Source organism: Dreissena polymorpha, chromosome 4 (genome assembly GCF_020536995.1).
Source record: "Dreissena polymorpha isolate Duluth1 chromosome 4, UMN_Dpol_1.0, whole genome shotgun sequence".
Classification (NCBI taxonomy): Eukaryota; Metazoa; Mollusca; class Bivalvia; order Myida; family Dreissenidae; genus Dreissena; species Dreissena polymorpha.
In genome coordinates this window covers 47647384-47672557 of record NC_068358.1, presented here as the reverse complement: position 1 = coordinate 47672557, position 25174 = coordinate 47647384, and the positions used below count along the sequence as shown (strand labels likewise).

The 25174-nt window shown below is 33.2% G+C and overlaps 4 protein-coding genes across 7 annotated transcripts in view; 1 reads left to right on the top strand and 3 right to left on the bottom strand.

The window, feature by feature from the left end:
* Positions 1-1325, bottom strand: part of LOC127880128 (receptor expression-enhancing protein 5-like) — a 35141-nt gene extending 33816 nt beyond the window's left edge. The window contains exon 1 of one of the 3 annotated variants that reach the window (XM_052427363.1): positions 1129-1325. In XM_052427363.1, coding sequence (XP_052283323.1) covers positions 1129-1267 — 139 coding nt within the window. In that variant the 5' untranslated portion in view covers positions 1268-1325. The remainder of the gene's footprint in view (positions 1-1128) is intronic. The other 2 variants (XM_052427365.1, XM_052427364.1) reach the window with 2 other exon arrangements.
* Positions 1326-1407: 82 nt separating this feature from the next.
* Positions 1408-13108, top strand: LOC127880125 (GTP-binding protein Rit2-like). The gene is made up of 5 exons (XM_052427361.1): positions 1408-1628; positions 4288-4344; positions 5176-5249; positions 7743-7934; positions 8280-13108. The coding sequence occupies exons 1-5, from the start codon at positions 1523-1525 to the stop codon at positions 8532-8534; spliced, it is 684 nt and encodes a 227-aa protein (XP_052283321.1). The 5' UTR covers positions 1408-1522; the 3' UTR covers positions 8535-13108.
* A 752-nt stretch (positions 13109-13860) lies between these two features.
* The window catches only part of LOC127880116 (T-complex protein 1 subunit gamma-like), a 38766-nt gene continuing 27452 nt past the window's right edge, over positions 13861-25174 (bottom strand). The window contains exon 15 of the mRNA XM_052427348.1: positions 13861-14404. Within this exon, the coding sequence (XP_052283308.1) occupies positions 14273-14404 (132 nt within the window). The 3' untranslated portion in view covers positions 13861-14272. The remainder of the gene's footprint in view (positions 14405-25174) is intronic.
* On the bottom strand, positions 18984-23805 carry LOC127880114 (uncharacterized). Of its 2 annotated transcripts, none has more exons than XM_052427345.1 (3): positions 23602-23805; positions 23203-23333; positions 18984-22593 (listed from the first exon to the last, which is right to left on the bottom strand). In XM_052427345.1, exons 1-3 carry the CDS (start codon positions 23604-23606, stop codon positions 21203-21205), a joined length of 1527 nt encoding a protein of 508 aa, XP_052283305.1. In that variant the 5' UTR covers positions 23607-23805; the 3' UTR covers positions 18984-21202. The 2 variants fall into 2 exon arrangements, with proteins under 2 accessions (XP_052283305.1, XP_052283304.1); XM_052427344.1 differs by having other exon boundaries at positions 23300-23333.

Here is a 25174-nt window from a genome sequence, read left to right as displayed (position 1 = left end):
CTATTTTGATAACTTATTATTAAAATTTTACAAAATATTATGAACATGTGTGAAAGTGCAGGTTTTTTAATCTGAATTTGCAGAAAAGGCCTGGCCTTTTTTGAGGTGAAAAAAATAGCGCGATCGCCGAAGCGCCGGATTTTGAGGAAAATAAGGAAAGTCTTAAACAATAATTAACATATTTTACAGTTTAAAAAAAAATTCAAGGCAGCAGATAATTTAATTATGCAATATTTCTATTTTCTACACCGGATGAGGTAAACTTATATATTTTAAGGTTAAAAAAAAAAAATTTTTTTTTTTTTGAAATTGGGAATTTTTTTTTCAATTGGGAAAAAAACAACCAGATTTGCATTGGGAATGGGGCCAAAGTTCGGACCCGTGGCATAGGGCGGAAAAAGCCTGAACAGTGCTCGATACGCGCACATCACGTTGAACGATTACACATGCCTCTGGCCCAAATGGATGTTTAATAGAGGCACGCCCCACATTTTATGTTAAGGATTCATCCACATAGTGCACATGCGTGTTTACTACTGGAAAATTCGAGAATATCTGTGTTCATGATATTCTTAAACACATTTGTTGTTAATATTTACCAGAAATGGTGAGGTTTTGGAAGTAATATACTGATTACTGACTACAGATAAGGTGGCATGATTGATCGTTTTAGGTGTCCCAGTTTTTGGTCAAAAGTCCCAACGTTTTTAATGGAATGTAAATTATGTAGCTACCGATACAGACATGAACAATTCTGGCATGTATGGCTGCAATGATCCATTCAATATAATAATGCTGTCTATTTCAGGCAGTTCTGCATTAGAAAGCATTGTTGGAGAGGTTAAATGGTGACTATAAATCAACTGTCAAATCCTGCCTGTCTTTGCCATAACTTTTTCAGTTTGTAAAGTAAGAAAATATAAAGATTGACATTTTAGGCTATATATATATATGGTTGATATGTGCGTCATTATACACATACACGAAATTTGTGACTTCCATGACCTTATTTACAACTGATAGATAGGTTTAAAGAATGAAAATTAAGAGGAGTGGGGCCACATTTTTTCACAGATGTTTCACGTTTGAGTGACCATTTCCGGTCAAACCCATTACAATTTAACGTACCTAAAGCTAAATAGAGTCGACGAACTCCAGTTTTGGCTTCTACTTTTTCTAATAGGTCGGTAAAAAAGTTCTTCTCGTGCAAGGCTTTGTCAAGCTTTTCTTTCCATGTTTGAACATTCTGTTGCATTGCGTTCGCCATCTTGCTGATGAGGTGAATTCGCCGGTTGCTGGCTGTATCAGAAATGGCGCACCAAATGGCGCACTGTGGTAGTGCGGGAACCAATCTGTTACTGACAAGACTAAAAATAAAAAGCTATTTTTAGAAACCAATTAATTATATATGAAAATGTTTACACTTACACAGACCAAAAATGTGTACATTTGGAGTTGTTCATGGATGAGGAATTTGAACAAAATGGAGTCGGAAAGATGTGAATTGCGTTCTTAAATAAACATGAGCACCACACCAAAGGTTTCAACGTCCTCAACTGCAAGCAGCAGAAATGGGCCAAGGGTTTATAAAATAGTGATTTTAGGAGAAGGTGGAGTAGGTAAAAGTGGTATGTATCTAGCCTTCTAGGCAATAATAATTAATATGTTAATTGTAATATTAATTTCTTTATCAAGTGGCAATTAATTAATTATGTTTTCAACTGTCATTCAATTAGAATTTCAAGACAATAGTGTGTATTAAATTTAAATTCAATATGACATACAATTGGACATTTACCAAACTAATTTTATTTTGAACAGTTGTTTCATAATCATAATTATCATATTGCATAATAGTTGCAATAATCCAAACCTCAGCTACTGTCACTCTTAAGTGGACTCCCTGTACTTTTTATTAAGCTCAAGCATTCAAGAAGAACCAATTTCATACATGTAAGAAAAACAATCAGAGATGAAAACCTTGAGTCAAATGACACTCGGGTACTACTTTAATGTACCCCAAGTACTCTTAGGTATACTTAAATGTACTCAGTGTACGGTATATATACTGAAATGTATCCGGGAATTCTAAGACAGTATTGGTCGTTGTCGACTTATTTTTGCAAATTATGTCACTATTATGTTAAATGTCCTCTATATTATCGGAACTCCTTCTTAAAAAAGCAACTTGAGGCAGTTTTTGTTCAAACAGAATTTGTTTCGTATTCCATGTATTCCGTAGCACATTTTATTACATCGGAATTTTTTGCAGGATGAAAACACAGGTAGCGTCTTAATTTGCTGGACAAGTACCTGTTACATATAGTATATTTTCCGTATATACCCGGGGGTACATTAAGGTGTACTTACGACTACCGGGGTACATATACATTTAAGTAGTACCCGAGTGATAGTGATCAGGGGCGTAGATAACCTCCAAACATTGGGGAGGCGGACGCAAGGTCCTGGCTCTGAAAAGAATAACATTGTTGATGTAATAAATTTTGTGTTAAATATTAATGATAATAATTAAAAAACATTATTAAGCAACAATATGAGTATTATTTGTATGTTGTGTTATTTTCTAAATTTCGCTTGTATTTAGATCGACGTAAGGTTTATAAAAGATAAAAACGGTCGCAAATTAAAATTTAATACTAATATACATACCTCATCGTAGTGGAGCCATGTGAACGAATCAAACCAACTTGATTGGTATGAACGCTGGTCTGGCTTTTCTTCCCGAATGTACGCTTAGGAAAAGCAAAATTTCGAGTCTGATTAGGAATACTCATTTTCAACATTGAACAATTACATATATGATATTGTTTCAATGATTTCTAATCAAATAATAACTGTTATACTTAGATAACAAAAATGTTTTCAATCAAATTAATGTTTTTCACGCGTATATTTACTCAAAATTGTTTTAAGTGGCAGTAACCTTTGAATTAAAGCAATCAATTTAAATTAAAGAAAAGCCTGTCCTTAATCAAAACACCGACAATGCAATCACGGAAAAGAACAATAAAACAATTAACGCATTGACATTTACCCGGGCCCCTGGTTTATGACACCTAACAAGAGATATTGACACTTCACTATTGGCAACCTCGGAGCAGACGGGGACACATTGCATCTGCACTGATGGCCCGTGATTAAAAAAATCTGATTTTGGGGCGGCAATTTTTGGGGATTTTACGTTTTATTTATATAACGACAACTAGCCAAAATATTGGGGAGGCTATATATAATATGCATTTTATTATAAATAAAAGGTTTTAGGTTAAGTTCATTTGCATAATGCTGTACTGTCATGATTGTGAAAAGAACATGTCTACATGTATATACATTTTTGAGTATGATTTGTACATAAATTGATGATCATGTACTATGTTGTGCTGTATGGAAGAACTGGGTCTGTTTTTTAATAGAGCAAAACCATGTTTGGGGCAAACATCATACATGTACATGTAGTGGTCGTTGGTTAAATTTAAATCAACCATCCATATATCATTTCCAATCGGTAACTTCTACAATGCCAATAAGGGTTAAATGATATTCCCTCTGGGCAGAGTTAAGTGAATATTTCAAATGTCAAGGTTACATACATCTGTCTTGAGTATAATAATATTTGGCGTTGCATGATTTTCAAATGGCGTAGCAAAAAACAGACCATGATCAGTACAGCTTGCTACAGGGCCTGTGGATTCATGGTAAAGGTTTCATTCAAAGGTCATAATGTTGAAGGAAAAACACCAGTAGGATATTAGGATTTTCATATAACTTAATATTTTACAGAATTTTTTTACATGTGTATCTTCCAGCTATATCATCATAACTTATTTTATTATTTCCCTCATATCTTAATGTTTTATGCTTCCTACCATACATCATTGTCTTTCTAAGTTCACTCATATGGTAGGTCAAAGGTAATATATATATTTGGATTACTAACATTTTCTGGCATTAGGGATTTTCAGAAAACTTTAATAATTGCAATCCTGACATATACAAGGTACATGTATATATTAAATACACTTAAAGTCCTTAAGTTTATAGAATACAAATGTATAGCAATCGTAAGAAAAGATATGACAAGAATGGGGTCGTATGAATCCCATATATCACTTCAAGGTTTATTTTGATGAAATGTTTCTAGGGACACAAGAATTATGTTTCAGCCTATGTTGTCCAGATGTTCTTGTTTTATAAAGGTACAATTATACTTCAATACCTGTACCGAGTCTGTTTAAAAGTGTACATGCAGTCACTTTTGTGTTTCAGCCCTTGTGATTCAGTTTGTCAGTCACCGGTTCACAGATTATCATGATCCAACAATTGGTATGTTTTATGAGCTAAATACTTTGTAAAGATGCAAATATTTATAAAGAAATATAAAATTACCATAGTAACAGCTTGTACAACACAGTACTTCAAGACTATGCACTACCAGTTTGCACCATATTGTAAGCTCACCTGAGCACAAACTCACAAAAGTGCTCTTGGTGAGCTATTGTTTTAGATGGCCCTCCAGTGTCCATAATAGTCAGTGGTTGGTCACTAGATGTCTACTATTTGCACGAAACTACATCTCCTCCTCAACTGCTTAGCTAATTTTCACCTAACTCTACAGGAATGGCTCTTGGGGCATCCTCCTTCAAAGTTGATTAAGCTGTTCTGGTCAGCTCTTAGTCTATATGATGGGTCACCAGAATTTAAATAGCGGAAACTAACAAAATATTTTTTTTCAAAAACTCAACAAAGATTGTTCAAATCATGCCCTGTGGGTCAAAACTGGCCTTGACTGAGGGTTCAAGTGATTTATTTAGGCTTATAAAGTTTGTTCAAATCAATCTTGCCCCTGAGATAACACTAGCCATGCCCCAGGGGTCAACGGATTACAAATCAGGGTAACCCCTTTCTATAAAGTTTCAAGTGGTATCTTTTTTGTTTAGTTTAAACTCTTAAGTGACACAGAAATGTATATGGGACAAATTGAAAATCGTAGTGACTGCTATTTTATGGTCCTGTGCCATAACTGGCAAAGACTTGATAATTTACCACTGAAATTAAAACTCACCATTGGTCAGCCTGATCCTTGATTGTCAATTATCTACAGTTGTATTGCATGACTGTGATTAATATCTACAGATATTTTGCATGTGATTGTAGAGGACTCCTATCAACAGCAGGCCCGTATTGATGGAGAGCCAGCACAACTGGATATCCTGGACACTGCTGGACAGGTATGTATACAACATCACGGAAGTGCTGTACACGGGTGGTATGGGAAAAATTGTAGCATTGTAACTGATATATACTTTCTTAATATCTGAAATCAAATACTAGTACTCTGGTAATTGACTCATTAAACGGGTGGGACTGACAGCATTGGGCATTTGTGTATGCATGCTTGACATTCAAATGAATGATGTGAGGACAACTTGATCAAATGGCTGTGGGCATAGGTTGATTGAATAGCTATCATTCATGATACCAGTATGTATTTGATGTTCAAACATGTAACTAGTTTTGGGCCGGATGAAGGCCTGCTTCCTTGTGATGGTGTACAGGGTGAGCATGTGTAAAGTTTGTAGTACTGGTATTTACTAGTATGTACTTTAGTGTGCTTTTTCTTCAAAATTGGGTCTGGTAATCGGCCCCATTCCCAATGTAAAAAGTATATATTTTCCCAAATGGGAGCTAAATATTCCCAATGGAAGGTTTCCAAAAGAAAAAAAATGTTTTTTTTCTTGACCTCAATATTTTGTTCATCTCCCATCCATTTAAGTTCAACCATAGTAAATGTAATACTGAAAACACTTGTATTTTCAGGTTTGAAGGATTTTGTTAGCAGAACAAATACAACAACACTTATTTCCCAATTTCAGTAAAAAAACTGCAAAATTTCATTATCCAAAGGGACCCGGCCCCATTCCAAAAATATTGAAAAAACACACTGTACCTCTCTTTTTGTATTCTAGTAAATGTATTTTGCCGTCAAAATGTGCTTGGAATAAAAACTTATATTTTGTTGATATTTAAAGCATAAACGGAAATCCAATTTAGACAGAAAGTGTTGTCCCAGATTAGCCTGTGAAGGCTTTTGGTGATGTTCATACCAAATCTCAATTAATCCTAACTTCTGTTCAAGTACATTTGTAATTCCATGAGAGAGCCAGAACATGTGTGTGTGTGTGTGTGTGTGTGTGATTGTTCTTAGATTAATGTACAATTGGATGATAACATAAAGATGTTTGCTGCATGTTAACATGGATCTAAAAATTGGTTTCAAGATAGTTATAGTTTTGCCCTCCTGTCTTACATAAATCTTGTTCAAAGAGTTGACTAAGCCTTTTGTACTTATGGTTATGCTCAGCTACATCTAAGTAGAGATAAATGTATGCATATAATAGGTAGCATACAAGTATATTGATTTATTGGTGTCGTCCCGATTGTCCCACATTTAGAAATTCAATACACCGTACAAATAGGTGTGAAGAGGCGTAAGATGGGTAATACAAGTATAAAAAATATCATGTCTAGGATTTATTATGATTAACTACGATCAAAGTATAAAACGATAATTATCTATTGTTTGTCTGCTGTAACATAAATACAATTTAAATTTAAAAAAAAAATAAGATAAATAAAAACTGTTATTTTATATAATTAAATAACAGTTGAACATCTCAAACATGCAGTAATATATATCCATGCGTTATCAATAAATTAACCTAACTTCACTTTTTTCAAAATTCCACGTTATTTATTTACTAATAAACACGAAGGGATGAGCATTATGCTTGACGGATTCAGATTTGTATTTTAATATGTATACTTGTATACTCATTGATCTTATAACAGTGTTACTTATAACTAAGTAGTGTTAGTATGCCATTCGAATTAAAGTATACAGAATCTTTATTCAGAGGGGAGATTAAATAACGGATTGAATGATTGATGCTTTGAATCGAAATATTAAGATTAAATGGAGATTGTTAAATAAACAAATTACCTGAGATTGTTTGATTTTTTAATACATTAATATTTCATTTTATAGGTATTAAATCGATTGGTGATTAAATATAAAATGTTAATAAAGTGTGTCTATATTCCCTCTATTGGAAGAAAATAAAAATAAAATATTTATCGAGAAACACTTTTGTGTTTATGTTTTGTTAATTTAATCAAATAAATACACGAAATAAATACCCCTTTTCGAGCCCCAGATATGCGACTTACCTGTATTTTCCGTTATCGATATTTTACTCTTAAAATAAAAATGTGGGACAATCGGGAGTAAACCGATTTATTGAATGGCATGCCAGTATATTGATTGAGAGAATGGCATACCAGTATATTGGTCTCTTAAAAAGGTAACTTAACTAGTTGGCCAAATAGGTGGAGTATCGTATTCAGTAAATGTTAAACATAAGGGTTGTTTCAGATCAGAAACGAAAATAACAAATAAATTGAATTAAATGTATGTGTAATAAATGTTTGCAGATGTTTGCAGACAGTAAATTATAATTTCTGTAACTGGTTCTGTTGTAATAGTTATACTATCTACATAAGTACAGGTATAGCGTAGATGAAGGTCATTCTTCGTAAAATGATTATGATGCTATGAAGTAATTTAATTGGTTAGGGTTGTGATTTCATTTATATTGAAAGTGAATTATTAGTGTTATTTTATTTAATGAAAAAGTATTAACATATTATGTCTCTGATTGCAGTTGGAGTTTACAACAGTGCGAGAGCAGTACATGCGTCACGGGGAGGGGTTCATCCTGTGCTATTCAATAACAGACCGTCGGAGCTTTGACGAGCTCCTTGCACACAAGAATCTGATTGACAGGGTCAGATGTAACGAGAATACGCCTATCATAGTTGCTGGGAACAAGTGTGACTTGGAACAAAAACGCAAGGTATAAATAAGTTAACAATTATAAATTAGTTTTTGCATTTTCATTTCCTCATAATACACCCCACATGAACTTATCATGATACATTCTCAGGTACAATATAACAGTAAATAAATTACCCTTTCCTGCTTAAAAGCGCATTTTGACACGTTGGCAGTCCCTTACCAATTCAAATTAATCAAGTGCTTAGTCAGTTATCACGGCTTAATTTACAACGCTAAGATAATGATGATCAGCAAACAGCATGAAACCTTAACAGACTGTGAGTTACATGCAGGCTTTCCTGGGTTTATGCTGGTTTGCTTTAAAGTGTGAAAGGGTTAAAATATCATTATTATTGCATGTCAGGTATCTACGGAAGAAGGTCGACGACTAGCAGAGCAGTTGGGCGCACCATTTTTTGAGACGTCGGCAGTTAATCGCCAGTGCGTTGACGACGTGTTTCACGGCATAGTGAGAGAAGTCCGTCAGAAAGAGTACGATGAACTTGTGGAGAGCGAGAGACTTGCTAAGAAACGACTCAGAAAGAAGCGCATGCACGCCTTATTCAGTAGACTTAACATTTTCAAGCGTAAATCACCCACTGCCAGTAGTGGAGATTAATGAAATGATTTATGTTCTTTCGTTTTAAATTTATTTATTTGTTTCAGTTTTTTGTGTGAATTAATTCGTTATTGGTAAATTGTTATTGATATTTTTCTCTGAGATGGTATTTTGTAAGAATTGAGCTTTGAAATGCATTTAAGCCATCTACCTAAACAATTTTGTTTTATGACCATTGTATAATATGTAATAAGCAAGTAACATTTCAGAGTGGTTCAAGAAAGTGGAGGAATGGGGAAGCTTAAACTTAGTCTGGTCGTATCAGTACATGTTTTAGTCCTTTACCACTTAGATATGTATTTTACGCATTTGTAGTCCTATAAAAAGTTAAATTTAATTAAATACCTTTCTAACTAAATTCAAGTTTTAAAGGCTTCATTTCCAACCCTTAGATACTGATGAGCAGCAAACAGTATAAAACCTGAACAAACTACGAGTTACTCGCAGGCTGTTCTGGTTTTATGCTGTTTGCATATAGCCATTTTCACTTTGCTTCTGAGTGGGAAAGGGTTAAGTTTTGTCTTACAGACTTACATATACTGGTATATGATTGTAGTTTTGTAAGCTGTTTTTTCTATATTGGTTTGTTTTCCTGTACATAACCATAATAGGTTATTACTCTTGAAATGTCAACAGGGCTTGCGCTGCCATTCACCAAATTAGCCAAAGGCTACAAATTAGCAAATTTGCCTCAAGAAAATTGTATTTGGCTACAAGAATTTCTGCATAAAACCGCCATACTGAAAATAATTACTATGTTTTAAGGTGGCTCAAGTAAACTTTCAGCCAGGGGGAGCCCCGGGCAAGATGGCATTATGTATAGCTTGCATACTTATTTGTGGATTCCCTTTTTAGGTAATGAAACATGTTCAATACCAGTTTGTGTTGTATAAACTATCTTGAAAGGTGCTTTTAGTTTAGATATTAAGATGTGTTTGTTTTCTCATTTTGAGGTCATATCAGAAAATTGAATACATGTATGATTCACCATGGCAGAGACGTAGATAACCTTATCTACCGGTACGTCTCTGACCATGGTTTTAACTTTCTGAACTTTCATTCATTGCATTCTATGATAACCCAATATGTATACTTTTACTATTTCACTTTGTAATAATAGTGTGTGGGCTATAAGACGATCTTAATCAGGGCTAAACATTAATATTTGTCCACTAGCCGATCACGATTTGTTTTCTTGTCAGGAAGATTTATTTTTATGATAATTAATTATAAAAAAAACAAGATTATACTTGAATGGTTCCAGGTTCATTATGCATACAGATGATTAAGTTTCATTTATGTTATAATGCTTTTCAATGATGACAATTTCAAGCATATTTCGTAACAAGATTTCAAAGAATGTTCCCATTTATTTATACTTTCGTGTAAGGAATATCTATCTTGCAATTTGCAAGGTAGTTTTTTCTTTGTGATTTTTAGTGGAACAATGATAAGTTATGTTCTATAAGACATAATCTTTTTAATTCTGACATGGAAATAAGGTTTTGTTGTGTCTACCTTGTGTAGGACCTTGTTATCATTCTTTTGTTTTCAATAATGATACACAAGTGTTTCCAAAACCAGATATTTGTTGTGCAATAATAAAGGTCAGTAGCCTTGTGATAGAAAAGTTATTGGCATTTTTCTATGCAACAATATTTATCAGCTGTTGTTAAACACAGTTTCTATTTTGTTTAACTGTTTAACACAATATTTTCAAACACACAAGTCTACACAAACTTATATTTTTTTGTGTTTTGAGATATTTTCGAAGAAAAAACATTCCTGTCATTCATAAACACACTGAATACATATAGCACCGTAAATGTTTGTAAATAACACCTGTATATCATGACAATGCCAAAACGCTAGCTATTCTGATGAGCCTATATGTCAGACTGTACAATCTTATCTCTTTCAGTGCTGGAACCAAATTTTGAAGGCCTTTGCAAACAGTTTGGATCTAGGTGAGACGCCACAGAACGTGGCGTCTCATCAGGATCCAAACTGTTTGCTATTCTGATAGTATTCTTTGAAAAAATCGAAGAAAATGCTAATTTTAGAAATTCAGCAGAAGACATTTTAGCAGACTACAAATTTCCCAGCATGCAAAGGGTTATCCGAGACGACAATTAGTGCACATGCATCCAGTCCGGTTTTCTCAGAGCACAGCTAATATTGGTTTTATATGAAGCATCAGGTTATTTATGTTCTAATTGCAGCCAAATCATGTTCGAATAGTGTCCTGATTTGCTGATGCTAACTTTTTTTAATGTTCCAAACATCTAGTTAACAAAAAACAACCAAAATTATGCAATTTTAAATTAATGAATGTCGTAGTGAATAGGTGAAAAACTTATTAAACATTTAGATAATTTAGTTATGTCTGGCGACTTTCAATGACAAATTCAACAACATCAAAGCTTAATTTATGTTTTTCTATAATACATGCATAATAATTTAAAACCACCAGCAACATTTTACATGTATTTGATGGAATATGATTACATGGTGCTACTGTATTTAAACATAATACATATGGAAAAACTCATGTTTAAATTGGTTCTAAATAATGTTTCCATTTTTGTTTGACTGAACACATAGCATAATTTATATTTACTTGTGACTGTGATAAAAACATCTATAATGTGGAACAGTTTCACATAATAATGCTTCATTTACTTCTTCCAGATGGATGGCTTTCGTGCAATGACATGGCAATAAGTAACTTAAACACTTTTTCATGCTTAATTTGATGTGTAGATGTCAATTTATTACAAGTATGAACATTGTAAAGTGCTTTTGTATATTTGGAATGAGTAGTTATATTTAGGTATGAAGTTCAAGCAAAATGTAGCATTTATATTAAATAGAAGAGTAAACTTCACAGCCTAAGTTATTATTTGCAGGAATTATTTGCATCGTTCAGTGTCCTTTGTGCCTTATTTGTACTTGATAAAAGATCATTAGAGAGTGCTGATGTTGTTGGTTCCAGACATCATCATCAATGTGGCTTGGCTGATACTGCTTCTTGCTTAGGATTCATTCATTTGATTGTGCTGTACAGAACATTGACCCAATTCTTGTGCTCCCTAATCTTTAAAAGGCATGTTATTATTGCATGGTTTAGTTTGGTTTGTTATATTCTAGACACTATTTATAATATTGTTGTCTTCAATTTGTTTAGATAACAGATTGTACTTAAGTACTTTTGAAAAGTTTTACTAAAGTAAATAGATTTTACTGTTAATTTTGCGGTGTGTATTTTGCCTTAGAACTAGTTTATACTTATTTCAGTTATTTTGTGTACAAATACGTCGTATTATTTAAAACATTTGTGATATTGAACAATTTGGTGTTGTTTATATTATTTTGATATTGATTTATTTTTGTGTATATTAATTTTTAGCGAGGCTTTTTTCTGAGAAAACCCGAGGTATTGTCATAGCCTGCTCGTCGTCAGCCGTCCGCCGGTGTCGTGCTAAAACCTTTACATTGGCTCTAAAATCAAAGTGCTTCCACCTACAACTTTGAAACTCCATATGTAGATGCACCTTGGATGAGTTCTACATGCCACACTCATTTTGGGTCACTAGGTCAAAGGTCAAGGTCACTGTGACCTCTAAAAAAAAAAAAATTCTGACAAGCTTTCTCAGCCGAGTGTGGCACCTGTTATGTGGTGCTCTTGTTTGTGTTCTGTCATGCAAGCCTATAGTGATGTCTAAAATCAAATATTATTTATTACATTTTTTAGGTTTATTCTCACCATTAACAATACTTTATAGTCCAAAATTGTATATCTAACGCAGTCCTTATTGGAACGAGTTTACTTTCTCTTAAAATAGTTTGTACAGCACATACTATTAATTTCGTTTCGATAACACGAGTTCTAAACCTAACCATGTCAAAAAACTTTTGTGGGGATTTGGCATGAGTCTTTATTCCCCCTTCCATTGATGTAGGCATGGCATTTATCAGTGACCAGTTAACGCACCAGTATGTGCACTTTGTACAGGTGAACTCGGCTAAGCTTTGTAAGGAAGTGTTAAATGACTGCTGTGTTATGACTGAAATTCTGTATACAAAAAAATCATGTACTAAACATAATAGGTAAAAGCTATTTTGTATTTAATCCATTTTGTGAAGATATGGCCAGTAAAATGACAGTTTAAAATGGCAAAACTTTACTGAAAATAAATAATCTGTGCAATTCATATTGTGTGTTTTAAGTCCGATATAAAATGAAATGACTCATTTCCTTGGGCAACGGTTCAGTGTTTTTTAAGTCACTTATGTTACAGTAGTTAATATTATAATTATTGTAGTAAACTTGTAATAAAAACTTGTTGCATTTCTGTTAGCTTTCATCTTTCATAGTTGTGCCTGTAGTTTCATCACATATTCTCAGTTAGTTCAAATTCTGTGGTATATCTGTCTAGTCATTTCAGTAAATTTATTAATTAAACATTGATTTACACAGTATGCTAATGTGCCTTTATCATGCATATATTCTTAGATGACCACATTATATGTCGTTCATTTATGTTAGATATAAAATAAAGATTAAAATACAACATCATTTTGCTCTTTTCTCTTGACCATATGCCACAAGATTTACCAATATTTTGTTACGAGGTCAAAGGTGCGACCCAAACTGTTTACATTTTATGAACAAGGCTTGCATTTACTTTCAGATATGATGAAACTTACATGACAGCAATTTCAGAAGTCCCAGGACAAACAGACTGTCAATTACTCACACATTTATTTTACTGCATGCCCTGTACTCAAGTTATTTACAAGACATGCACATCAAAAACCATGAAGTCCCGGCTGTTTGCACAGTGTGACACAAGTCCCCACATAAGCTTAGTAAAAACAAGAGTTAAACTTAAATAAGAAACCAAAATAACTGTTTTGATACAAGCAGTTAGCTTAAAATAATAAATTCGAATCATTTTCCAATGCTGATATAATGGTTCCTTTTTTTAAAACGATCACTAAAGAGTTTTTTTCTGCATACATTTCTCTTTATTTATGAAAAAGCGTATAACAGCTTAATCTATTTATTTAATTAAAACAATGCTTATAAGAATTGAAACTATTTTCATCATTTGTTTCATAATCCTCAACTTATTGAGACCCTTTTAAATACAATGTAGTTTTTTGTGGGAAGAACTAGCACCTTTTGTCCTCATAAAGATTGTTCCAATTTAAATGGAGAAGAAACACTATTCCATTAGAAAGGCGATCATCAAGTTCAGGCCATCCTTACTACCCACAGGTAAATGAATCCAAAATGTCCAAGGTTAACAATTCGTAAGCACAAGCTTCAAATGTTTATTACAAAAATGCTAAAAAAGCACAGTTTTATGTTAGTACAATAAAATGAATACTTTTGTGTGACAATTTCAGTATAATGCATAACCATTTTGCATTTTAAAATGATAAAATATTCAATAAGCATTAATGCTATAGACAGTAAGGTAAACAAATGGTTTCTTCATTTACCTGCCATGATCATTTAAGGAAATCAATCATAAATACCTTCATTTTTTAATACAAAGAAAACACTATAACAATATCTTATTGCAAACGGAATACAATTTCAATGGTGCCTTACTTAAACCTTTCCAATATCAAGCACATTTTGTTCAAATTCAAATAAATTAAAAAAGTACACCTTGTAGACAATTTGTTTAATATTAAAGTCCTATAAGTTCAGGTTGCCATGGAGATTATTCTTCACCCCCCTCGCCACCCTGTGGGGGTGGGGCACTGTGACCTCCACCAGAGGGCGCATTTAGGGCATCCATCTGTTTCTTGGTGCCAGACACAATGTCGTCAATACGCAGCAACAGGATGGCAGTCTGAAAATGTTATAGACCCTTTACAATCAGTAACACACTTTGATGGGTTTGTAGTCCCTTGAAAAAACAAATTCAAGTTAAGACCTTACTTACTATATGTAGATGCAAGTTATATAGGCTTCATTTTCAAGCATAAGGTACTGATAAGGAGCAAACAGCATAAAACCTGAACAGACTGCGAGTACTTGCAGGCTGTTCTGGTTAAAAGCTGGTTACAAATAGCCAATTTTTCTTTGCTTCAAAGCAGGAAATGGTTTAGTTATATTGTATTTATATTTTTTTTATTAAAAAAGTTAAACAAGATAAGTATTGATGCAAAGCATCGAAGGGCGTCGGGAATTTCAGTGTAAAAGGCACTCAATGAAGTTACATGGAACGATTTTTTTCTACTGTAAATATTAATATATTGGCTGATTATTTTAAACAAAATAGAAAAAGATACTAGTATAACCATTATATATTTTTTTGAGTTATAACCCCCAAATAACCATTATTTATAATGTTGTGTTATAACCCCCAAATAACCATTATCTATGATTTTGTTTTGTAACTCCCAAATATTTCATAGTTCATTTTATTTACATTGGTTTCTTTTTTTTTTTACTGGTATCCGTGTGCAGTTTTCATTAATGGAACAGAACTGTGTAGGTTTTAAACAATCTGCTTCATCTTGTAAGCGTAATTTCATATTTTTCTCAACTTCAAGGGGAGATGATTCTGATCTTATTCTTACGTTGCTCATTTACAATAGGGGTTGAGTACTCATTGATATGAAATTACTGTAAAAGTTTGAAAAAAAATTGAATGAAAACTGTAAATTGTATAAAGAAGCTGCATTTCACAATACTTTGAAATTCAGTAAAAGATCATAATAGATTTATTGCTCCGATATTCATCATTTTCAATAGGGTTCGAGTAATACTGATATAAAAACACTTAACAAGTTTGGAAAGATTCAGACGAAAGTTGTGAAATCTTTTAAATAAGTGGAAATTGTTTATTTTGTCAAATTTAATAGAAAAAAATTCTGGACCTATTGTCCCGATGTTTCTCATTTTAAATGAGGTAAAAATGCTCATTGACATGAAGACACTGTAAGTTTGGAAAGAATTAATCTGGTGAAAAATGTTGACATAATCACCTAACCAAGCAGTTTTTCACTTTTATTTTTAAATTCAACATTGCTCATATAGAGTTTGGGGTTGGGTCCACATTGTTAAAAAAAAACCTGTGAAAAATTGGGAACAATCGGATGAAAATTTTGGACTTTGAACAACGATTTCAAAATTTCTCAAATGCTAAGGAAGATAACTATGGACGTAATGGTCGGATAATGCTAAAGGGCCCATACCACCTGGATAGTTATACGTGTCCAGCTTCGTGCTCTATATGTGGTTCTTAAAAAAAAACTCTGAGGAGTGCTTAACTTGACTCTAGGGAACAGGTTGCCGGGACACAGCTCCTCCTTGATAAGTGGCTGCTTCCTTTATCGCAACTCATTGTTACAATCAATAATACGTGTCGCGCTTCGCACTCTATATGTGGAAGGGATAGTACTTAGGGTCTATGATAGGCAACCATAAAAAAACATGGATAATAGATGTGTTGTTTGCATTTATTTGTTAATATAAAAACACGTTTATTTTTTTATAAGATATTTAAGTGATGTTAAGTGATGTAAGAAATTTTAATTAACGTTGTCACCACGAAGCATCCATTAATTTTAATAAAAATGTCCAATTGTAGTAAAATGGATTTAAAATGTCTACATAAAATAATGCTTTATTATATTTATTAACCTGACTAAAAAAAATTGTCAGCCGCCGAACTGTTCCGTTCGTGCCGGAACCTGGGATGGAACCAGGGGCCTTTAGATGATTGTTGCGTAAACAACTTCAGTCTAACGCTCTCCCAACTGAGCTATTCCGGCTGTCATTATTTATGTACTGCTATTTGGTGAAGTTGTATATAGCAATCGTTATTATATGTCTATTAATAAACTAATACATTGTACGTTTTCGTACCACTACCCCTTCCAATAAACTTGCTTGCTCGATAGGTCGTCAAATATCGTACTATATAGGCTAGGTATATTAGCCCAAAAAAACACTTAACCTCAAACTAATTCCTTCACAATTGGTATCTACAGTTTTCAATTCTAAAATGAAAGGAGAAGCTTAGAAAAAAAGTCCTAAGCTGTATTTTGATGGGAAATGTGTTTTTTGGGGGAAACACGCCCTTTTCATAATTTTCATCACACATTTTTGGAATTCATCTACTACGAAAGAATAATCATACATGTTCCATTTATTTCAATGTTAATTTATCATTTTATGGTGGAATATGATATATATGTAACATTTTTCAAATTATCTATCTTGAATAAGTGATATTTTTTTCAGAAATTACATTTTTCAGTCATTTTGTAAGTAATTTGATGAAATAACATGTGATAAAGCATGAACCCTTATCGTTTCAACGCTAGCAATTATACTAATCAATCATAGTACATTCTAAGACTTTGCATGAAAGAGAACTCTAAATGTATGACAGTTGATTTAGCTTAACGTTAACATGAAAATATTTCATTCAACATATGACAAATTGACTAAAAAATCGAAATTTGCGTTAATTCGATGAAGTTTTTTTATAATCAAGATATTTCTGCATTTTCAATATGCTTATTGAATAATTAAAACATAACAACTAGCATTAACAACTTAACAATAATTCTTTGTTAATGGCAATATTCAAGCTACATTACAGTTTCGGTATAATATTATATTATATGTCATATAATATGATATATATTAAAACATTTAACACCGAAAGTGTGTTTGAAATATACAATCTCATCTCATTATTGATTTGAATTTTAAAAAAGGATGATACGTAACAATTAACACTACTAGCTGAGCAATTATGCTTTGCTTATGTAAAGTTACAAAACATTTGATGGTTTATGTTGAACACTTTACCAATTGCATTTACATTGAAAGATATCTGATTTTTTTAATTCTAGATATCCAGCTCTTCAATAATTGACTGTACGTTACTACAACTTGTTCCTTTGCATTCACCACAACAACCTGTGCATTTTAAACCATGTTTCCGACAGCTACATCTTTTGGTATCACAACCGGTTTTACAGTTACATCGTATGACATTTAATAACCGCTCAGGCGCTGCTAACATACACTGCAACGCCGATGTATCGCGGACCGTTATATCGCGCTGTCCAATATATCGCGCTTTGGCTATGGCTCCCAAAAATCCGACAAGCATAATCACTAAATGTCATGTTTTAATCTGAGAATTCGCTAACTGGAGCAAAAAAAACCGGTTCTTGCAAGTATTAACACCCTATATGTCACGGCTTACTATGGCACGCAGTGAAGCGTGAAAAACAGTCGATAAGTGACAGTGTTGTGTACACACGGCTGGGGTTGTTTTTAACACTTAACAAATAACCAATAAGTGTCATTTCAAAGGTAATTATGGCAGTTTACTGGTATATAAATCGTTTAATTTCGGTACTGGTCATGAATTTCTTTGTTCTAATAAAAAGCGCGCGAAAATTGGCGTGGGTGTATTTATTTGTAAATAAAAGTTTCGTTACGGGTACAACATTGAGATAATTTAATTTCCATAAAAAGTTTCGTTGTAAATTTCAACTAAACTACCGCGGTATCTCGCGAATTATGTGGCATTGACATTTCCTCTTAATAAAATATCATTCAAACACGCTGTATCGTTAACGTTACGCTGTTTCAGTTTCTTCATTAGGACTATTTATAAGGGTAAATTCGAATCTATGCACAATTATATTTTAGACTTTTTTTTAAGGCAAGAATTTTTTTTTAACTGTTTCGCGAGCGATCGTTCAAGAAAATGAAAACAATAATTTACATTTTGGTTTTTATGATAAATACAGATACGTATGTAGTTATTAAAAATGTTTATTGTAGAATTGGTTTGCAATTATTACTATAAAAATATGTAGCATCGCCGTATATAAAATGAAAACATTGGGGAAATTTGACAAATTAACCGCAATACAATTTAGTTAGACATTTCTCGAATTATATCGCGCGCCGGATATATCGCGCTCGCGATCTTTGGATCCCAACAACCGCGATATATCGGCGTTGCAGTGTATTACACTTTACAGGTGTCAACAAGTCATTCTCTTTTCTCCAGCCCCACTCTTATGGATTTAGTTCACAACCGACCCAGGTTTGGACTTGTAAATATGTTCTAAAGCTATGAAACATTGCTGCCGCCTTAGTTGGAGGAAGAGTTTCAACTTGTACCACATTGTTACTTGTGTTAACCTTTTGCACAAATTTTCTAAATCGAAGAGCGTCAAAATCCTCAATCTGATTTCCGTTGTAAACACATTTGAATGCGTTTTCTCCTGCTTCCTCAATTGTAGAATGTAAAGAAGTGTTCATAAAAACTTTTGCTTGGTTTTTGAAGTTCGAATCATTCAAAGCTTTTTTCAGAACAACACCCTTTCCAATACCATATATCCTCCATGTGGTGTCACAACCTGTAAATGCATGTATAAATGGTAAAATGTAACAAATATCAGACCCCAGCACTTTTTGTGTTTCAGTAATATCCCATATCTTCTTTCTTTTAACACTAGTCTTTGTGTCCGACTTTAGGTATATTCTTTTTCTGTTCAAATGAGCATGATGACAAAGCAACACAAGCAGGTCAGTGTCCTCTCCAACAACGACTACATTATCATCAGTTGAAATATCTACAGCAGTTTTAGCGATCAGAAGGTCGGCATCATTGCTGGCATTAAATACATGACAACCTTTATCAGTTAGATGTCTACCTAATAATTCAATAAAGCATTGTTTGTTGTTTTGATTAAGGAGAAACTTTTCTTTTTTGGTTTTGAACGGTGTACTTTCATTAAATAAAATTCTAATGCCTGTAGCTCCCTTTGATCGACGCTGATGTGTAACATCTTTTATTGAAGGTCCATTAATGTATCCGTCAAAAACGATATGTGCTTTTCCATATTTTTGTTCCACCAAATTTGTATATCGAGTACATATTTCGCCAAAAGATGCACCATACGCCCAAGGTATACGATGTAGAAGTGAGCCACCATCAAGTACATATTCAACATCTTCTGGAACTTTATCTACTCCACAAGCTCCCAAATCCCAAATTCCATTTGCAAGTAATGGCTTCTGTGCTTCCCGAAGGAGACCAGACGAATCAAATATTGAGGATGGATTGGCTCATAACTCATAGCTAAAAAGTGTTTCTGTGTCTTCGATAGTATAATCTGCTGCAGTGATCAGTCTTTGGAACAGGAGCTGTGGATCAACAGAAATTTCATCACCGCCAACCCTCAAATTGTTCTTAGAACCAAGAGTCACGACCTGATTGGTGCGCTTAAAGCAATATGTCAATACATTTTTTTCTTCCATTTCTTTAATTATATTCTTTCCTATACTTTTAGCATCATCCACATTAACATTATTCTCAGCAAGGGCACCAGTTTCAATGTTTCTTAAGCATTGTTCATCAAGGAAGGGATTATGCTCTTGTAGAAAATCCTTGACGGTGGCCCTGTCCTTATTGTCATGCTGAATTCTAGATTTAGAGCACTCTTTGTGTTGGGGACTTTTTTCATAGGTTTGACCGGAAAAGTCCTGCATTGCACTGTTCATTTCTGAACAGGCAGGCATAGAGAGCAGCCATTGTGCTCGTTCCTCAGACATTCCTCTGCCACGTGTCATCCCCCCTACTGACTTAACACTTCTCATTAGAACTTGTTCTATTACTAGGTCTGTTGAAAGACCCACCCAATAACGCTCGCTTCTTCGTATAACATGATTGCCTTTACAAAAGTGATGGTAAATGTCTGGGTTCATTTCTTCCAAATTTAACATTTGTTGTAGATATATGTAACCGGATTTGAGATAGAGGTTGTGTCCAGCGGAGGCAAAGTATGGAAGCATCCGAAGCAAAGCATTCAGGTGTCCTTTCCAATTTCCTAAGCGCTCAGCTGCTATGAATTGTTGAAGGATGTGAACCATTTCCATGTATTGTAGCCATAATTTTGCAGTTCTGGATTTGGCTACCTCTATTTTAGTTTTGTCATATTGATCCATCATGTTGGCTATCATCAGGTTTCCATGCAGTGTCTCTGGTTTGGTTTCTTTAGTGAGAATTTTATCTATTAAGTCTTCAACAAATATGTTATTGTTTGCATCAATATTAGGTTGTGTATCAGCAAATGATTGCTCAACTAGCAATGTTTCTAAGGAATCATTTACAAGTATATGTCCTCTGATCGCTCTGCTAATCGCTTTACCATTTAACATGTGACCTACTGCATTTGGAGCATACACAGTTGAAAGAAGTTCTGTCAGTCCAGTATTTTCCATTAATTTACCGATACAGCCTAGGAAACTCATTTCTGTGTGAAATCCACCAAGTCTTACAATGACATCCTTTACATCACTTCCTTCAGGTTCGTTGATGACAATATGTAATGCCTTCCAGTATAGTGGTTGGTCAAAGGTTACCACTGGTGTTGTGTTCATCTTTCTTGACTGGCATGCTATGAAGTACAGGGTTGAGAAGATACAAGACATGTCACTAGGATTTAGGTCTAACATTGGCATGAATACTACGCTTGATTTTCCAGGAAAGTTTCCTGTTTGTACTAACTGCATCGTTCCTGACCAACCTGGAAGTTCAGGTTTTAAAGGTCGAGCAAGTTTAATCAAAAAGTTCAATTCTTCAAGTTGATCTTCAACATCGTCAATACTTGACAACTTTTGAAAAAAACATCGATTCCATTTTGTTTGTTGATTGTTTGTAAAATTTAATATCAATTTTTCCAACAGCAATAATATCTTCACCTGTCGTATGTATGCGTGGAATGGTATGCCTTTGTTCCTTACCAGGTGTAATTGCAGCAATGATTCCCATGCCATGGAAAGTGTTAAGTCCATCAATAGTACCAGTGTTGTGGTCTACATTATCGCCAATAAATTGAACAAACTGTTCGTTTGAACTTTCTATTTGTATTCCTTGTGAAACAGCTGCACTTTGTTCAAAACGTTGGACTTCATGGTAGGAAGAGCAAAATCCTAGGCTGTTGAGGGTTTCTATCAGAAACTTGGAACCGAAGTGATGGTGCATTTGAACACCTAACCCAATTTGTAGGGGTGCGATGACTTTTCTTGGTATTGCTGCCTGAATTATAGCTTGACCTATAGATGAAATTTTTCTATTTTTATTTGTACTATCAATGAGCTGCTGCAAAAAGCACAGAAGACCTTCAGGTAAATATTCATAATTTGAATCAATAGACATTATATCTGCTGAAGATGGATACTGTTCTTTTGTTATCTCTGTCATGTTTTTTATTTCATTCAAAATAAGTTTACCTGCAGTTTTAATAATAGCTCTCTTTTCACATTCCTTATCATTTGCATTACTTCTTTTGTAAAATAAATGCAATATAGAATGGGCAGTAGTTTTAAATGTAACAACATTTTGTTTTCCATTAAGTTCAGTTATAACAACATTATTATCAAAATGTTCTAGAATTTTCTTCTTCATATATACGTTACTATAAGAAGATTCACCACACAATTTGTTCTTTTTCTCACAAAGGTCATTCACTGTCATTTGATCAGATTCATGCTCTTCAAAATAATTCATTAACTGAAGAAATGCTTGATCAGAAGAAGTATTAATTGGCCGACCCTTTTTAGGCGTGACATTCTCATTCATATACAATTTTGGTACATTATAACCTGATCTGAAATTAGCAGAACAAGCTTGGTGGTAACGTGCTTCTACAGCAGGAAGGTCATTTGTGGACTCAAGTCCCCCAAGAACAGTAGCACCCCATTCATCACACCTAGATTTACATGATTCCCTTACAGTCAACTCAAATTCTAGAGTCATAACAGGATGAACGTCAATGCCTCTTTTTCCATTTCTTAATTTAGCATCAGAACCACAAAATAAGCATTTTGTTCCAAAGTCAAACGAATTTCCATTTGTTGATTGCCTGGTTTTGGGACTTGACATTAAGTTTGATGTGGATTTCCCTCTACTACTGGTTTGGTTTGGGTGGCAATATGTCTTACGGCAGTCGATATGCACATATTGTCCCGGAACAAACACGATAATCTGGTCTGAAAAAAAGTTAAACTTTTGTTAATTGTGTGTTACAAGTATTTAATTGCTTGTATATAAATATATAAAGTGTTTCATTATAACAGTGGACTATTTAATTTGATAAATACATTAACCTTGATAGCAATGTGTTATTATATTAAATATTATTATATATTTAATGGACATTGTTGGAAACCATTATATAACTTTAAATCTGTTTTATACAATGATGTCGGAATATGACAGAACGAGTGTAATTGCTATTGCAAAATATATGCATGAAGCGTTTACTACTCGACAGAAGTTTCTGAGTGATTATTATATAAAAGTGTTTCACAACGTTATAATTACTCTTATTATGAAAGATATAACTTCAATTAATTGCATGTCAAATTATTATACGATATATTATATACATTGTATGCCCATGTCTTTGAGTTTCATGTTGTTCTGCGTGTTGATAATATATTATTAATAACATATCTCGGTTTTCATCACATTGGATGATTGTTGAATAATTCTATTTTGGGTCGGAGGCCTTGCATAACAATAAACCATTTGTTCTGTCAGGTTATGTTATTATTCGTCATGATTTTAAATGAATACTAATTTATTAGTTAGAATACCTTTATAGTTTTTTGCAGCTAATGAAAGTCCTTGACATCCCTTTTCTCCAAGTTTTGAAACTTGACGGTCATCTTGCTCTCCACAGATGACACACACCTTTTTAGTTATGTCTATACTGGTTACTTCCAGGCTGTAAATATTGAAAATATGTTTAAAGCTACATGCATTTTACACAAATAGTATATTACTATATATGATCAAGTACTTTTTTTCCCCTCAAAAAAATTTTATAAATGCAGCCAGCAGGGCTATGGAAATATATACAGCTATAATCCTAATATAAAGATAGACTTAGCCATTTACTGATGTTTTTGTAAATGATCTCACATATTACTAGTTCATCTTCTAAAACCATATATATTGTTAATTTATTAAAGTACAACACAAAATTTGGTTACCTCATTTTTTGTTATATACAGTTGTTTCCTCATATGCAGGGAAAGCACAGTTGTCTCATGACATCACACACAGGTAAATAATTGACGATCACAGCAGACATGATTCTGAAAAAGAAGGGACAAGCATATTTGTATTAGTGTTTTGTTTGATTCTTTATCCAGACATTATTGTATTATAAGTTAAAGTATTAATGTTACAGTTGCATTATTACATCTGTATATAATAATTAAAAAAACAACAACAGAAACTAGACCTTATCCAGTTTATCATGTATATCTTATTTTTATTCATATAAAGTTTCTTACGTGTAGAGCTATGTCTAAATGGTTTAAAGATATATAAATATAAAGTTCAAATACCTTCATTTTATCTATATGAAGCTGAAAAACCAGCAAGCTCATAATAGCAGACGTGATTTTGATAAACAAACATCTCCCCCTGAAAAAGAATTAAAAACAAAACATTAGTTCTTTATTTAAATTTTCACTGTTTTTTAATTTTGATGGCACTTTCACGCTTCCGTAGTTTAAAAAATGAATCGTGCGATATATTGTTGTTTGTCTATTTAATAATTTAAATATCAATCATATGTGCATATATTATTGATATTTTCATAATATACGATGTAGAAATCTAAACAAATATATAAAGCCGAAAATTGAAAAAATATATAATGTAAAGCGAAAACGAGTTTCCGTCGTCTGCAACGATTTTCATTTTTAAGAAATGGGTACAAATATTAAAATTGAATTTACATAAGACTAGCGTTATTTGTATTATATATTTTGGATTCTGAAACACATTACTTACCTAAAAAATGCTGCTTATGGCTGGAAATAGCCAAGAAAGTGATCTAAATAATGAACGCTGCTCAGAGCACATTGTTTACATCTACACCGGTTCCGGTAAAATACGGTTGTATGGTGTAGTAACGGTACCATCGCTAATTCTTATAATTGACTTCACTTTAAACAGTGATATCTCGGAGACTGCACGGAGATTTTTTTAGGACTTTTTTTTTGGAGTTTGACATGTTATTGATAAATCGGTTGTTGATAAAAACTATTGTGAAGGAATTTGTTTGACCCCAAATTCCTAATATACCTAGCCTAATATTGATTCTCCACTAAATAAGGAAATTAGGAAAACCACATAAATATATTTTGATTATGTTTTGTTTTTATACAAAACCAGAAAGTTTCGCGTATTTGCCCAGTCCCTGTGATCTTTCCCCTGTGATCAGTTGTGAATCAGTTATTAATTAAAACAATTAGCTTTGCATTATTGGCAATAAATGTTGTAATTTATGTAATAGGCACAAATGCAGTACTTATTTACACTAATTTACACAAAAAATCACCACTATGCAAGATATTCTTAAAACAAAAATATACATTGATCTGTAAAATAACTTCTCCTCCCATAAGCGAAAAAAAAATGCATTACATACTAGTCGCCGCTCTCCAGAGCGACGCCAACAAAGGTTTCAATTATTGACACATATTGACAAAATGGGTAAAGTATTTGAACGACACCAATGGTTTTAAAACCCCAAAACTTACAAAAACAAAT

What these genes read in the sequence shown, in the direction of transcription:
- LOC127880125 (XM_052427361.1), top strand. Translation starts at nt 1,523, where the DNA reads ATGAGCACCACACCAAAGGTTTCAACGTCCTCAACTGCAAGCAGCAGA. An exon ending in TTATCATGATCCAACAATTG is followed by an intron (nt 4,345 to 5,175) that starts GTATGTTTTATG and finishes ATGTGATTGTAG; the next exon opens with AGGACTCCTATCAACAGCAG. An exon ending in ACTTGGAACAAAAACGCAAG is followed by an intron (nt 7,935 to 8,279) that starts GTATAAATAAGT and finishes ATTGCATGTCAG; the next exon opens with GTATCTACGGAAGAAGGTCG.
- LOC127880114 (XM_052427344.1), bottom strand. Translation starts at nt 21,396, where the DNA reads ATGGACTTAACACTTTCCATGGCATGGGAATCATTGCTGCAATTACAC.